The sequence below is a fragment of the Natator depressus genome, chromosome 2, assembly GCF_965152275.1.
Source record: "Natator depressus isolate rNatDep1 chromosome 2, rNatDep2.hap1, whole genome shotgun sequence".
Taxonomy (NCBI): Eukaryota; Metazoa; Chordata; order Testudines; family Cheloniidae; genus Natator; species Natator depressus.
The window spans coordinates 35779673-35794487 of NC_134235.1; the positions used below are offsets into that span (position 1 = coordinate 35779673).

At 43.6% G+C, this 14815-nt stretch overlaps 1 protein-coding gene across 1 annotated transcript; it reads right to left on the minus strand.

Annotated features, from left to right (window-relative positions):
- Positions 1–17: 17 nt before the first annotated feature.
- CTHRC1 (collagen triple helix repeat containing 1) lies at positions 18–9367 on the minus strand. Its single transcript, XM_074943999.1, has 4 exons — positions 9147–9367; positions 4816–5037; positions 2008–2224; positions 18–502 (listed from the first exon to the last, which is right to left on the minus strand). The coding sequence occupies exons 1-4, from the start codon at positions 9276–9278 to the stop codon at positions 360–362; spliced, it is 714 nt and encodes a 237-aa protein (XP_074800100.1). The 5' UTR covers positions 9279–9367; the 3' UTR covers positions 18–359.
- Positions 9368–14815: the final 5448 nt, after the last annotated feature.

Consider the following 14815-nt stretch of genomic DNA (forward strand, 5'->3'; position numbering starts at 1 on the left):
TTTGTAAAAGGTCTTATTTATTCAACAGATATAAAAAGATTTAAGCTACAGTTTTTACAAGGGTGATAAATATTCAGTCCAAATGATAAAACTGGACAAACTTGTTTCTAATATTTGTTCTAAAATTATATGGTAGAAGAACTTGCCAGGTGTGTTTAACAGTGATGTGGCTACATGTTAAACAGTTCAGCTGGAAAAATTCAACTAGGGTGCTTGTAAGCAAGCTTGTGTATTCTGGTCAGATGCTTACAAAGCTCCAGAGAACTATTCAATTTCAAAGTAAATTGTACAAAATGTGTATAAAAAATTGATATGGGGGCTCGGGAACGATGGGTTATAAGGAGGTTTGGAAAAAACTTTTATTTCGGCAGCTCTTCAATGACGATACGAGAGACTGAATTCCATCCAGTAGAAGCATCACCTCTTGGGTAATCTGCACAAGTACCAACCCAGATAGCAACATCCACCAACCCAGCGCTGATTCCTTCACAAAGTCCTTCCACTGTTTAAAGACAAACATTGTATCTTATTTCAAATAATCAGTATCACTTATTTCACTGATTTTTTTTTTCCATATCCTGATTTATATAGTTAACATGCCAAAGAACAGCAGTTCAGTGCAACTCTCTCTACAGAAACTGCATTAGGTAGGGTTACTATGTTGTTAATGTTTAAATCTTTAGGGGGGGAGAACATTGTCTTCCAGGGTACCATGGCCTCGGTAGAAACTATCTGCAGCCAAATGTTTTTTAAACCATAATACAAAGTTTTAAAAGTAATTTAATTTTATGATCATCTATAGGAATAGTTTTTAACCATACGCAGTTCCTTATTTCTGTTCATTTTTTTCAACAGTCTCCACTGTAGTGGCAGTACTAATGGGAGACATGAGTAGAGTGGTGGAAAACCCATTCTGATACTTCATGGAAAGGCCTACTATGGCCACACAAGTGAGATTTCATGGATTTTCTTGTTACTTTAGAGAAATATTACCCCAGGGGGAAGAGAGACAGAGTCAGAGACCTTCTGTCATAGGCAAAAAGCTGAGCTGCTAGCTTCCCATAACCTTAGGCCTGTTACAAGCAGCAGTTGTTCTCCTGTGAAATCTTCTAGCCTATTCTGCTGCACTGTGGTGAATATTCTCTATGCTGCAACATCTGGTAAGTTAGATGTTGCAAGCCTTTGGTTTTATATACAATTTCTCTCAGCATATGTCTATAATTCAAGGTATTAAGGGGGACATATGGTGTAAGTATATTTTAGTTGTTACTCCCATTTTCCCTATATCATCATCTTTTGATATTGAACAAGAACTGTTGTTGTGATTTGCCCTTTTCCTAGAAGAGGGCATCATATAAGATGTGGACAACTAATTGTTCCGAATATGATTTGGTTTAGCTTTTAATGTGATAGGTCTCACTGGTGAAGATGGGTTTGTGTTGGAAACTCCAGCAGAAATTAGTCTGCCCAAGAATATTGCATGCAATTCCATACCTGATGCAAATAACTGCACAAAAGACAATACAGGTCCAATACATAAACTGCCTGCTTAGAAGGTGGTATCCCAGTTTCACCAAAGCACTAGTGCTATTTAGTTATACTGCAGTTGGGCATAGTGTCACACGTGCCATTTTTTATCCTAATTTGAAGCAGCAGTAGTTGTTTAATAGAAACCTATTAAAGCTCAATGGGTTGGGCTGGATAAGGTAAGTTCTTCATCTCTAACTTCTTGAATTTACTTAAAGTATGACTAAAGCTAGTAAAACCGTAAAAATGGAGTGGCAGTAAACCCAAATCCACAAGAAAAACTGCAGTTACTGTATTTTTAATACTGATACTGAATTTTGACACAGGTGGGAAAAATCAGCTAGCAACTGTCCCTCTCTGCCTCCCCTTTATGGACCCTAGACTTCTAAATAGATGTCCTTATGAGGTTCCCCATGTCACTTATTAACTGCATCCTTATCTTGAACTCCATTCCTAAGCACATGGCTTTGACATACATACCTGAAGAAGTGCGATGTATATTAATAGTTGAATTCAGCTCTGGGCTTCCTTGGTCTAAATAAATTATGGCTTCAATAGGAAGTGGCCCAGAGCATTCCGCTCCATTAAATGTAAAATACCACCGCTGGCAGCATGCATTTTTGCATTTGAGTCGAAGTGATCCACTGAAGAGAACTCTTAGAGCACTGTTAGAGCGCATCTTTGTGAATGTACATTCCTAAGGAAAATAAGAATAAATTGTTGGCTGTAGCTTTTGAATCCACTTCACTAATTCTTTTGAGAATACATTAATCACCTTCTCTGTTCTCCCCATTCATTCCCCTGATCCTTTTATTAAAAACTAGCACCTGACAAGTAAGTCAGTGCCCCAAAATACTGATCGGTGTTTCAAACACACCAGAGGATGGGGGAATGTTGAGATCCTATATTTTAATATGAGACAATGTATGCTGTCAAGTTAGGTATCTAAATATCTTTGGGGTTTTCCTTTCTCTCTTCTTTCTTTCCCAACACTCTCCTTCCTTGCAGGTAAGGAGAGTGTTACCAGCTCTCTCAAGCCAGTCCATACTCCACACAAAATGTTAGCCAGAAGAGGTTGATGGAAAGATGCAGGGTTATCTTGGTGCTGTACAAGGTGGATAAATTAGGTTTTTTTAAAAAAGTTTTAATAGGGATTAAAAAGAAAAAAGAAAAGGAGTATTTGTGGCACCTTAGAGACTAACCAGTTTATTTGAGCATGAGCTTTCGTGAGCTACAGCTCACTTCATCGGATGCATAGCATATTGTGGAAACTGCAGAAGACGTGTGTATATAATGTCTTCTGCAGTTTCCACGATATGCTATGCATCCGATGAAGTGAGCTGTAGCTCACGAAAGCTCATGCTCAAATAAACTGGTTAGTCTCTAAGGTGCCACAAATACTCCTTTTCTTTTTTCTTTTTACGAATACAGACTAACACGGCTGTTACTCTGAAACCTGTCATTAATAGGGATTATTTATTTAAACCAGATTTTCTAAATTTTAAATATTTGCTTTTTAAAATACATTTAAAATGACAAGTTATGTTAAAGCCTTCATTAACTATATTTATTTAAGTGATTTTAATAAGTTCTACATGTTTGCTACCAAAGTTTTAAAGAACATCAAACCACTGGCTCAGCACATGGACACGAGAGTTTCCTGAGGTGTTAAACAAGCCTGACACAAGAGTAGCCTCTTCTGCAGGTGCAGAGAGAATATTTTCTTCATTATAGTTTATTCAATTAGTTCAATGACTTGTTCATTCAAAGTTAAGAAACTGTTTGGGAGTTGAAAAAGCTTCATGAAACCTGTTTTCCTTTTCCAATCTATGAATAAAAACTAGACGTGAGAGGATGAGATCTCCTAGTTCTAAAATCTTGAAGGACGGGGTGACCAGAAACAATCACTTCAATTCAACAACTACAGATAATTTCGTAACTCAGTTTTAAATGCAAATCATGTTTTGATAATTTTTTTTCCTCATGTACCCTCCACATTTTAGTTTTATTTAACTAATAAAACATTAAAATGCTGTGTATGTATTTTTACTTGAACTCCCATTTCCATTCAAGTCAAGCTTAAAATAAATCACAAGTAAAAAAAACCCACAATCATCTAGTAAATAAATACACCATTCATTATTTTCTGATGTAAAAATTAAAAATCTGAATAAATGTAAATTATGCAGAATAATTTCTTAAATAAATATATATAGATGTGGTTAGCAAAAAGAAGTATCAAATTTCATGTAAATGCTACATTTAGTTGCCAATCAACATGTTTTATGGTTACCCACCAATGGGAATCAACTTTTCTTTAGGAAAGTAACTCAGAAGTATAAATGCAAAACAAGACTCAAATCAATTCTTGAAATCAAAGTTTCCTGCTTGCTGGTTAAAATCATGATTAAAACCGGTGACTTAAAATCAGTCCATCCTATTGCAGTACACTGATGCAAGGTAACAAGGGATGTGTTTGAAACCTGAATCCCTACATAATATAATTTTATGATTTCTCTCTTCATCACTTAGGGGCTTTCTGGATTTAGCAGTCACAAGACACTGTTTTCATGAAAACTGCAAGACTCTTAATATGATAGTCTATAAAATTTAGTAGAAAACATTTTCAGTTGAATTTTTAAGTGTGCCCCTCCACCTACCCAATGCTGAATAACTTGCTGCTTGGGCCCGTTAAGGGGCCGTTCTAAAGTAAATGGAAATTAGATATTTATTGTATCTATTGAATTGGTTCTCACACTGTGACTGCAACTATATTACTTAAACAAAGTAGGCCTACCAATCTCAGGCTTGATGTGTAGCTCCTATGGGGTTGGGAATTTTTTTTTCTTTCTGGTCATCTTCCATACCTATTAATGTTTTGTTTTTTTCTTATTTTAAAATCTCATACTCAGAGGCCTGAACTAAGGATACAGTATTTTTGTTGAACTGGTTAGGACTTGTTGATGCTGCACAAGTCTCACCAGTCGGTTAGCCAGTTATCTCTGTAATCCATGCACCCAAAACCTTGGCTTCCAGTTCTACTACTTCAAAAGGGAAAACTGAATATGGTTCTGCTGTATGTACCTAGAACAACCCAGCTCTCTCACCTGTAGCTTTATTACTGAAATAAGACACCTGGAGTGTTCAATCAGTTATTAAACATAATAGAAATGGGCCCGAACTAAAACTCTAGCTGGGATCAACCTTGAATGTTGAAGAAAGTTTCCATCAACAGCTGCTGTGGTGTTGCTTTAACATCAGACTACAACATCACGTGTGCTTACTTACTGCAATTTTCCCAAGATCTATGCCATAATTCAGCGCACTCCATGAACACTGTTTAAAGTTGGGTGTCCAAGACTCCTCAATGCTTTCTCGCATACATTCTCCTTTTTCTCCTTTCAACCCGTCCCGACCAGGGATTCCAGGTGTCCCAGGAATTCCATTGATTCCAGGGTTTCCATCTCGTCCAGGAACACCACCAGGTCCTTGTAAACACATTCCATTATACTGAAAAACATAACCTTTTTTCACACTTTGCTTATTGATTCTAAGGCTGAAAAATAGTGTTGCTTACTTTGTACAAGATAGGAGTCTGTTATAGAAGACCATGGAAATTCCTCTATTAGTGAGGAAAGAGGGGCAAGAAATGGCATTGCCTCTCAAATACTGAAAATTAAATGAATATGTTAAAACTGGCAGCTGAGTTTGCTGTTACTGGGGTATCAAAGATAGATGAAGGGTGGTAGTTTCATTAATAGGAAATATTCATATATGTTAACTACAAAACTGCATGGAAAAGTGTACATGCCCCTTACCTTCCAAAAAAGTTTCCCCAGATTACAATATTAATATGGTCAATTGCTGGCCTCAAACTATGATTGTACACCTTGCTTTCACATTTTAACCAACTAGACTGTGATAGTAATAGTGTAAATTTAACATTTGGGAGAGAGGAAGATGAAACTCAGATGGGGCTCTCTCTTCTTCTCTGCCCTCAATCCCCAAACTATTTGGACCCAGAGCTGTGCAGGGTGGACCCCAGGCAGTTCCACCTGTCCCCACCCATGCAAGCTCCAGGGAATAACTCCAGGGAGGAGACAATTTGGGGGTGCAGACAAAGCCAGGAGAAGGAGACATAGAAGAAGCTGCAACAGGAACCTTTGGACACTGCTGATGTCCACTACATTTTTTATCTTGAACATTCGGTCCCATCTGCTGACTGGGTGCTTATTCCAATCCTCACCCGTTCATCGAGTCTCTTCACCTCCTACTGCCCTGCTCTTTTCTTGCCTTCTGTCTCATGCTTATCTCCTTCCCTTGTGTCCTTTTGTTCAATTATTCCCCACCCACCAAACCCTAATCAAAAACAAAAAACAAAAAAAATTGAAAGAGAATTATGCAACTAACATGACACTTTCAAATCATAACATTGCTCCTGCTTGTATGTTATTTTCCTTCTTCCCTTCCCTTTGACTGACTTGTCTATTTAGATTATAAACTCTTCAGGGCAGGGACTGTCTCTTAACCTATATTTGGATAGTGCTCGGCATAACAGGGCTGCCCCACTGTGATACAAATAATAAATAAATAAAATGAAAAGTCCTACTAAGGAAGTAAATTGAGATCCAGAATAATGAACTTTTGACATTTCCTACAATATTCAAAAAGAAAGAATCACTGTTGGCAAATACAGTAACAAGAACATGCCAGTGAAACATTTGATCAAGGAGCAGATCCTTAAAAAGGCTCAATGAATATTAGTATGGTCTCAGAGACACCTACAAAACTAATAAGCCAGACAGTTATGTGAAGACATTTTCATTTCTTACAGTACTACTTGTACCAATTTATTTGATACATTTTGCCTTTAATATTGAAACTGGTTGTAATGTTGCCTAGTTCTGATTTCTTTAATATGACAGATGAATAGAAAAATATTAAGAAAGTTGAACTCAGTAGAAGTTGGGGGCACTCATCTCTTTACAGGATCAGGCCCACTATCTGGAACATGTGAGAAGCATGCTCTTACAAATAAAATATGCTATTTAGCTATTCTTTGCTTTAACTTAACTTTTCTCAACTTTTCCTGACTACTGTATCCCTTTCAGGTGTCTGATTTGTCTTGTGTACCCCCCAAGTTTCACCTCAATCTCAATTAAAAAACTACTTGATTACAAAATCAGACATAAAAATACAAAACTGTCACAGCACACTTACTGAAAAATTGCTTACTTTCTCATTTTTACCATATAATTATAAAATAAATCAACTGGAATATAAATATTGTGCTTACATTTCAGTGTACAGTATAAAGAGCAGTATAAACAAGTCATTGCTGTACAAAAGTTTAGTTTGTACTGACTTTGCTAGTGTTTTTTACATAGCCTGTTGTAAATCTAGGCAAATATCTAGATGAGTTGATGTACCCTGTGGAAAACCTCTGCATATCTACGGGGTACATGTACCTCTGGTTGAGAACCACCGCTTTAGCTGACCTGGACATTTTAGTTTTAGATTCCACCAGGGGGCAGAGCTAGCCAAAAAGAGGGTGCTCCAGACTGATCTAACATTAAAGAAATGTTGAATATTTCCAGAGAGGGAGGTTTAAACTGTTGCAGACCCAGAAACTCACGTATGCAAAAGAATTACATGGACTTTGGTCTCCTCTTCAGCCAAACCGATCTGTACTCACCAGATCAATTATTTTCACATATGGTATGCTGCTTTTGAAGTGGAATGAGCATCTGGTTGTAAAATGACAATGTTGTGTCTGTTGAAGCAAGCCGACCCCTTGTCATGTTTTTGGTTCTATTTTTGAAGGAGTTTGTGTCAAAGTTATTTTAGCTGACACAGTTAGTATACATCTACTTAAGTATGTTTCCTTAACTTCCACTAATTTATCTGTGTTGTAGATCTCAGCCTGCCAAGCTGAAAAATGGGATGCAGTGTCGGGCAAATATTCAAGATGAGGGACACAAAAATATTTGTTCATACAGAAAACTTAAACTGTGGGATTCACTCCTTTAATTTCCCATAACCTCAGATTCATTATTCCTTATTTTTTTATAAAAAATGTTCAACAATGACAGTGAGATGGCACCAAAGCTGTGTGGAACACAGGTGGCTTTGGGACTGAAACTAGTGATAGCCCTCAAACTGAAGTACATTTGAAGGGTATGATCTAGGTACATCTGCTGACAATGCCGTCTACATACCAAAACCAGCAGCACCCTCTCCATCCTAAAAAAATATAATTGTTAGTGAATACAAGTGCGGGATCCCTGCAAAGACTTGCCTTTGTCTGGAGGGAAGAAAAATCCATGCTACTGGTTTTCTATGGCTCAATAGCCTTCAGTGCATTTGTAGTTGCAATGAAACAGCATCTGGAAACGTGCCATGTATAAGCACCAGTGTGAATTTGTTTACACATGGGAAAGTGGGATTTAATAAAATGAGAGTTTTGCAGCTTTTTGTGGCTCTTTACTTTAAAAGTAACCTTTTTTCTTTATCTTGTCCTTTATTTACTCTTCTAGTTTAGTTAATAAGGGCTTTAAAAAATCAGTTTTGCCTAGGCGATGTCTTAGTAAGGAAGGATAGCAGTTCACAGTCCACTCTTTTTTATAGAAACAATCCAGCCACATTAACTTGGCCTTGCTTCCTCATGCGGACATGACTGGAGAGAAGGGTATGTATTACTTTAACCACAGACTCCAGACTCTGCTATGTGAAAATCTGAGGAAACACAGTCTGCATCTGGAAAGAAATAGCTTCCATGAAGACAAATCCATTCTAAACATTTCCCTGCATCATCACAATCAGTGAGCAATAAAATGTAAAGAAGATAAATCAAATTACTCATCCTTCCTGCAAAAATGACCCAGCATAATTGAGTCTATGGTCAGGTCTTCAAGTTATAACTGGGTTTGGGACAGGGGAACTGTCCTGGCTGGCAGAAGGGAGCTGTTCTCCCAACAATAGACACTTTGCAGAGACTGGCCCCTAGAGCTGCTCTAGCCTCTTCCTGGGATAAAGCAAAGGAGAGGATTGGGTGGTTCCAACCCTTTGAATGAGAAAGCAGCAAGGAAGATTCTCCAGCAGCTCCTCACTTGTTACTGTAACCTCAAATCCACATCACTCGCAACCTTGTCCACCAGCTCCCCCTACATCAGATCCCTCTGCCCCCAGACTCCCACTCTAACCCTCCTAACCCTTTTCAGACCCCCCAGACTCCCACTCCAGCCCTCCTAACCCCTCTCCAGGCCCCCCCTGCCCCCAGACTCCCACTCCAACCCTCCTAACCCCTCTCTAGGCCCCCCCTGCCCCCAGACTCCCACTACAACCCTCCTAACCCCTCTCCAGGCCCCCCCTTGCCCCCAGACTCCCACTCCAGCCCTCTTAAGCCCTCTCCAAGGCCCCCCTGCCCCCAGACTCCCACTTCATCCCTCCTTACCCCTCTCCAGGCCCCCCCTGCCCCATCATCTACTCGTAGCCCCACTGCAGCCCCTCCCTCGCCCCCTCTGCTCTGCCCCTCTCTCCCGACCCCTTGCTCCACAGTCTTCCGCTGCTCCCGACCCCTCCATTCCCATCGCCTATTTCCGCGGCGCGCGCAGACTCACCACGTCCACCACCTCCCTCTGGCGCAGCGGCTTGTGCTTCCCCTTCGGGCTCTCGGACTCCCCGAGCGGCGGGGCAACCAGCAACAGCAGCGCGGCCAGGAGCAGCGAGGCGGCGGCGGGCGGAGAGCGCATGGTGCGGGGCTGCCGGGGGCGCGGGGCCGGGCTGGCTGGGAGCTGAGCGAGCGTGCGGGGGGATTAGTCAGTGTCTGCAGCGCCCCGCAGCAGCGCGCTGGATAAATGCGCCTTTCACAGCCCGGAGCCTGAGCTCCCTCCCTGGGGACGCCAGGAATTTCCATCCTGTAACAGGGCAGCAGCTCCGCGCCTGAGCCGTCCGGCCACAGCCACAGGCCCGCCGGGGCTTCCCGCCCCCGCATCGCCCGGCACCGCCACCCCAGCCTCAGGCACCCTGCAGCCGGCGCTCACGGGGCAAGTGTGCTGGGGCTGTGTGCCACGGACCCTTAGCACGGGCAACGTACAACCTTACCGCCTGTGCCACTGGCCCTTAGCACGGGCAACGTACAACCGTGCTGCCTGTGCCACGGGCCCTTAGCACGGGCAACGTACAACCGTGCCGCCTGTGCCACGGGCCCTTAGCACGGGCAACGTACAACCGTGCCGCCTGTGCCACTGAGCCTTAGCACGGGCAACGTACAACCGTGCCGCCTGTGCCACGGGCCCTTAGCACGGGCAACGTACAACCGTGCCGCCTGTGCCACTGAGCCTTAGCACGGGCAACGTACAACCGTGCCGCCTGTGCCACGGGCCCTTAGCACGGGCAACGTACAACCGTGCTGCCTGTGCCACGGGCCCTTAGCACGGGCAACATACAACCGTGCCGCCTGTGCCACTGAGCCTTAGCACGGGCAACGTACAACCGTGCCGCCTGTGCCACTGAGCCTTAGCACGGGCAACGTACATCTGTACTGCCTGTGCCATGCATCCCCCTTCCCTGGGGTCAACTGTACCGCCTGTTCCACTGACCCTTAGCACTGGCAACATACAACTGTCCTGCCTGTGCCACACAGCCACCTTCCCTGGGGTCAGACAACTGTACCACCAGTGCCATGCAGCCGCCTTCCCTGAGATCAGACAACAGTATCACCTCAGCCACAGAACCCCCTTCCCTGCAGTCAACTGTATCGCCTGTGCCATGCATCCCCCTTCACGGGAGTCAACTGTACCGCCTGTGCCACTGACCCTTCACGCTGACAACATACAACTGTACTGCCTGTGCCATACAGCTTCCTTCCCTGGAGTCAGACAACTGTTTCACCTGTGCCACACAGCCCCCTTCCCTGGAGTCAACTGTACTGCCTGTGGCACTGACCCTTAGCATTGACAACATACAACTCTACCGCCTGTGCCACTGACCCTTAGCACTGACAACATACAACTGTACTGCCTGTGCCATGCAGTCCCCTTCCCTGGGGTCAGACAACTGTACCACCTGTGCCATGCAGCCCCCTTCCCTGGGGTCAGACAACTGTACCACCTGTGCCATGCAGCCCCCTTTCCTGAAGTCAGACAACCACAGACACGGTACCAGCAGTGCCACACAGCCCCTTCCCTGAGGTCAACTGTAATGCCCATGCCTCAAAGCCCCCTTCCCAGGAGTCAGACAACTGTACTGCCTGTGCCACACAGGCCCCTTCCTTGGGGTCATACAACTGTATTGACTGTGCCGTGCAACCTCCTTCCCTAGGGCCAGACAACTGTACCGCCTGTGCCATGCAGCCCCCTTCCCTGGAGTCAGACAACTGTTCCACCTGTGCCATGCAACAGACAGCCGCCTCACGTGGAATCAGACAGCTGACCCGTTTGCACCACACAACCAAAACCCTTCATATGGAGTCCTACAACTGTCCCATCGGTGCCACACACAGGCACCCCCCCCTCACGGAGTCAGGTAACTGCACTGTTTGTGCCACACAACTAGAAGTCCTTCACATGGAATCATGCAACTGTACCAGCTGTGCCATAAAACCTACAGCCCCTCACATGAAATCAGACAACTGTATCGTCTGTGCCCAGTGGAGCCGGAATAAGGGGTGCCAGGAGGCTGTGGCCCTCCCACTTTTTGAAAGTGGACGGGCCTGGCGTGTCCATTTTTTGGCAGGGGCTCTGCCCCTGCCCCTCTTCTTCCCCCGTGAACCCCTGCCCCACCCCACCCCTCCGGCCAGGCCGGCAGCTGTGGGGCGCAGCGGACCCTCCACCTGCCCGGGGTAGAGTGTGGTCGAGAGCAGCCTCCAGCCACAGCTGCTCACATGCAGCTCTTACCTGGAACCGACTGCGGCTGGGGGGGCCACAGCATTGCCATGATGAGAGCCACGTGGGCAGGTGTGGGGCTACACTGTGAGGGCCCATGGGGCAGGGACATGGGCCAGGGGCTGCTCTCAACCCTCCCCACCCCAGGCAGATGGAGAGTCCGCAGCTCCTGGCCTGCTCTGGCTTCTGGCTTGGCCGGGGGTGTTGCCCTGGATTTAAGGGTTGTGTATACTCCAGAATGTAATTAAGCGAATTGCACCCATATTATGTGCATTCAGCCACCATGTAGCAGTGAAACAAAACACCACATAGTTAAGGGTTAATTTAAAGACAGGCTTTCAGAAGCAAGGTCAAAACTAGTTAACAGCTTCTGCTAATCAGAATGGGAGGAGGGAACAGACAAGTAAACAAGTGAAACGAAAAACCTTGGTGGTTGGAAAACCTTGAGTCTGGGCTCCTCTGATACGAGAAGTTTACTGAAAGTTAGGAAAAGTAATAACTCAGTGGGGGTCCTTATAACTAAAGCTTAGATTTTGTCACAGATATTTTCAGTAAAAATCATGGACAGGTCACAGGCAATAAACAAAAATTCACTGAAGCCCGTGACCTGTCCATAATTTTTATTAAAATTATCCCTGACAAAATGGGAAGAGATGGGGGTCCAGCACCCACAGTGGCTGGGCTGCTGCAGGCTCCAATCCCTGCCCTGGTGACTGGGCTGCAGCAGGGTCCTCCTGCCCTCCCCCGCTGCTTGCCACGGGTGGGCTGCTGGGGAGGGGGGGGGCTCCTGCCAACTGCTGCAGCTAAGTAGCTGCGGGGAGCCCAGCTGAAATTTCCCTACTACATGGTGGCTGGGGGCCTCTGACAGCAGCAGCAGCTGAGAACTGCGGGGCTGCCTACTGACAGCAGTCCAGCCCCAAGGCAGAAAATGTCACGGAGGTCTCTGGAAGTCATGGATTCCGTGACATCCATGGCCTTGGTGACATAACTGTATCCCTAATTATAATCTATGTGTTTTGCAGAAGTTAATCATAAAAAATTAGCTAATATAGTGTACTTTGGAGCAGTCCTCTGAAGCCATTTTGAAAGACATTTTTCCTGACACCTTTTCTCCCTGGTGGGTGAGCAACTGGCCACTGCAAACCTGTTGTTAATTACTCAGGACCATTCCAGATGTTAGATAAATATCTGGGATGTTCTAAACCTATTGCTTATGTCTGTGTGTGCTTAAATATGATAAACTGCAGTATTAGACAAAAGCACACTTACTTGCATTTAATCCTTAATCAGACAGAATTGCTGTGTTCCTATTGATTTATTCCTGACACCGCCTGGAGTGAAACAGTTAAGTTACCACTGTTGGGGGTTCTGAAAACCCCAGGGGCAGAAGAGGGGGGGCAGGGGTGGGGAACCCTCCCCCACCCCCCAAATTTTGGTCAGGCTCTGCCGCCCTTGTCTGTGCCACTCAACTAAAAACATACAATGGTATTAATGAACTAATTCTGAAAATAGGAATGGCCTACCAAAGATAATGTCAAAAATCTTATGCAAATTCATATTTAGACACCATTTTAAAAATAGATTTATGGAGTTGTTACTGTCCTGTGAGTCAATACGGCTGCCATACAGAAAATAGATTAATACAGAAAATTGTCAAGTAGGCCTATATTTGGAAGATGCTTTATACTTTTCATATCTCATCCATTATTCATCATTCGTCTGACAACCCTAGAGATCCCTCTATTATAACCCTCCTTTTAAACCTTTGAGGCCCTGTTTTACAGTTAGTATCTTTCTGGTTAAGGAGCTTTTTTTCCAGGAACTCACAGAACAATTTTACAGAAGGCGGAATGATGCTATTTTAGCTACAGCAAAGATTCCCAACTGTGGTATGAGTATCATTACTTTTGAAAATACTATCTAAATATAAATGTATAGATGACAGGATCTATTTCATTTTAACAGGTGTGGAGCGTAGAGGACACAAAATTCTTTTTCCCAGCAGTAGAAAATTAGACTTTTATGAGATAACATTATACTGCCTCCCACTGAGTACTTTTGATCTCGTCTCAAGGAAATGCCAAAATACTAAGAACTACAACCAATATAATTAATCTCACATTGCATTAATTAAAATAATACTTTATTATGAAGTCATATTAGAAATAAAATCAATCCAAAATAAATTATGTTATATGTTGCCACTCATTAGGACTGGAAGAGTCAGACAGTTACTTGAGAGCTAACCCATGCAGACATCAGCCTGAGTAGGATTATAGAGGTAAGGTTTCCGCAAGGATGAAATATTCCATATTACTATTTTGTATTTATATGTGTGAATGCCTGTGTGCAAGACTTTTGAAGTGAGAAGACCGTTGCATCTCACTCTCTCAGCTGCTGAAGTCAAAGACCAGCAGCATGAAAGGTCACAAAGACTGGGAACTTCATTAGCTGCCGTGGATAGCCATTGACGTCTTTTGTGCCTTGTCAAGCCTTACGTACTCAACAGTATGTTGTTGCAGTGCCTTTCCAACCATTGGTCAAGAAGTCTCCTCCACACAGTCTGCCAAAGCGGATTTAGTATGTTGGGGGTAGGCATTTCCCCTCAGGGCTACCCTCTACCTGGTTTATCCCACCAGTTGAAATTCATTTAGATACTCAGTGCCCCCTGTGTTTGGATATTGCTCCTGGGAGTCTCTGTACTTTATTTTCATGCAAGAACAACCATCACAAAGAGAGAGAGTGAGTGAGTATGTGTTTGTGTGTGTGTGTCACTCAGTCATTCTCCCAGGGTCCATGCTGGCTGAAATGTCTCCAGGAAGCATCAGCTTGTCAGGGGCTCCAGTGAAGAAACAAAGCTGGGACCTCATATGACAGTCTGCATAGTCTCTCTCAGCACACCTTGTATTTATATAGTGCCCTGCTAATTACAGCCAGTGCCAAATGGGGTGGTGATTTCGTGATGTATGGTCCACTGGGAAGTGGACTGAAACTTCCAACTCACTTCACAATGGCCAAACAACAGCTAACAGATAGTAATGACTTGGGACTACTACTTACCTGGACCAGCTATGTATATTTATGGCATTAAATAATGCTTAATAATATTTCCATCCATGGTTGAAGTAAATGTTTCCATTGTGAACTGTGTTATCCTCATCTATTTTTGAGACCCTTGAGATCTAAAACCACTAACTCTTACAGAAACTTTTCCTTACTATGAGGACAGCCCTGAGAACTTTTTTCTAGTGAAGGAATTGACTGTTTTGATACGTTGTAGCATGCACTCTATTTATTTAATGACCTTTGGATGTTTTTGAGCATTGAGCAAGAAAAGTGAGTCAGCAAGGAATAGTGTAGGAGATGCTGCAAGTTCCGATAAGTATGTCTGCTGCAAAATCCAC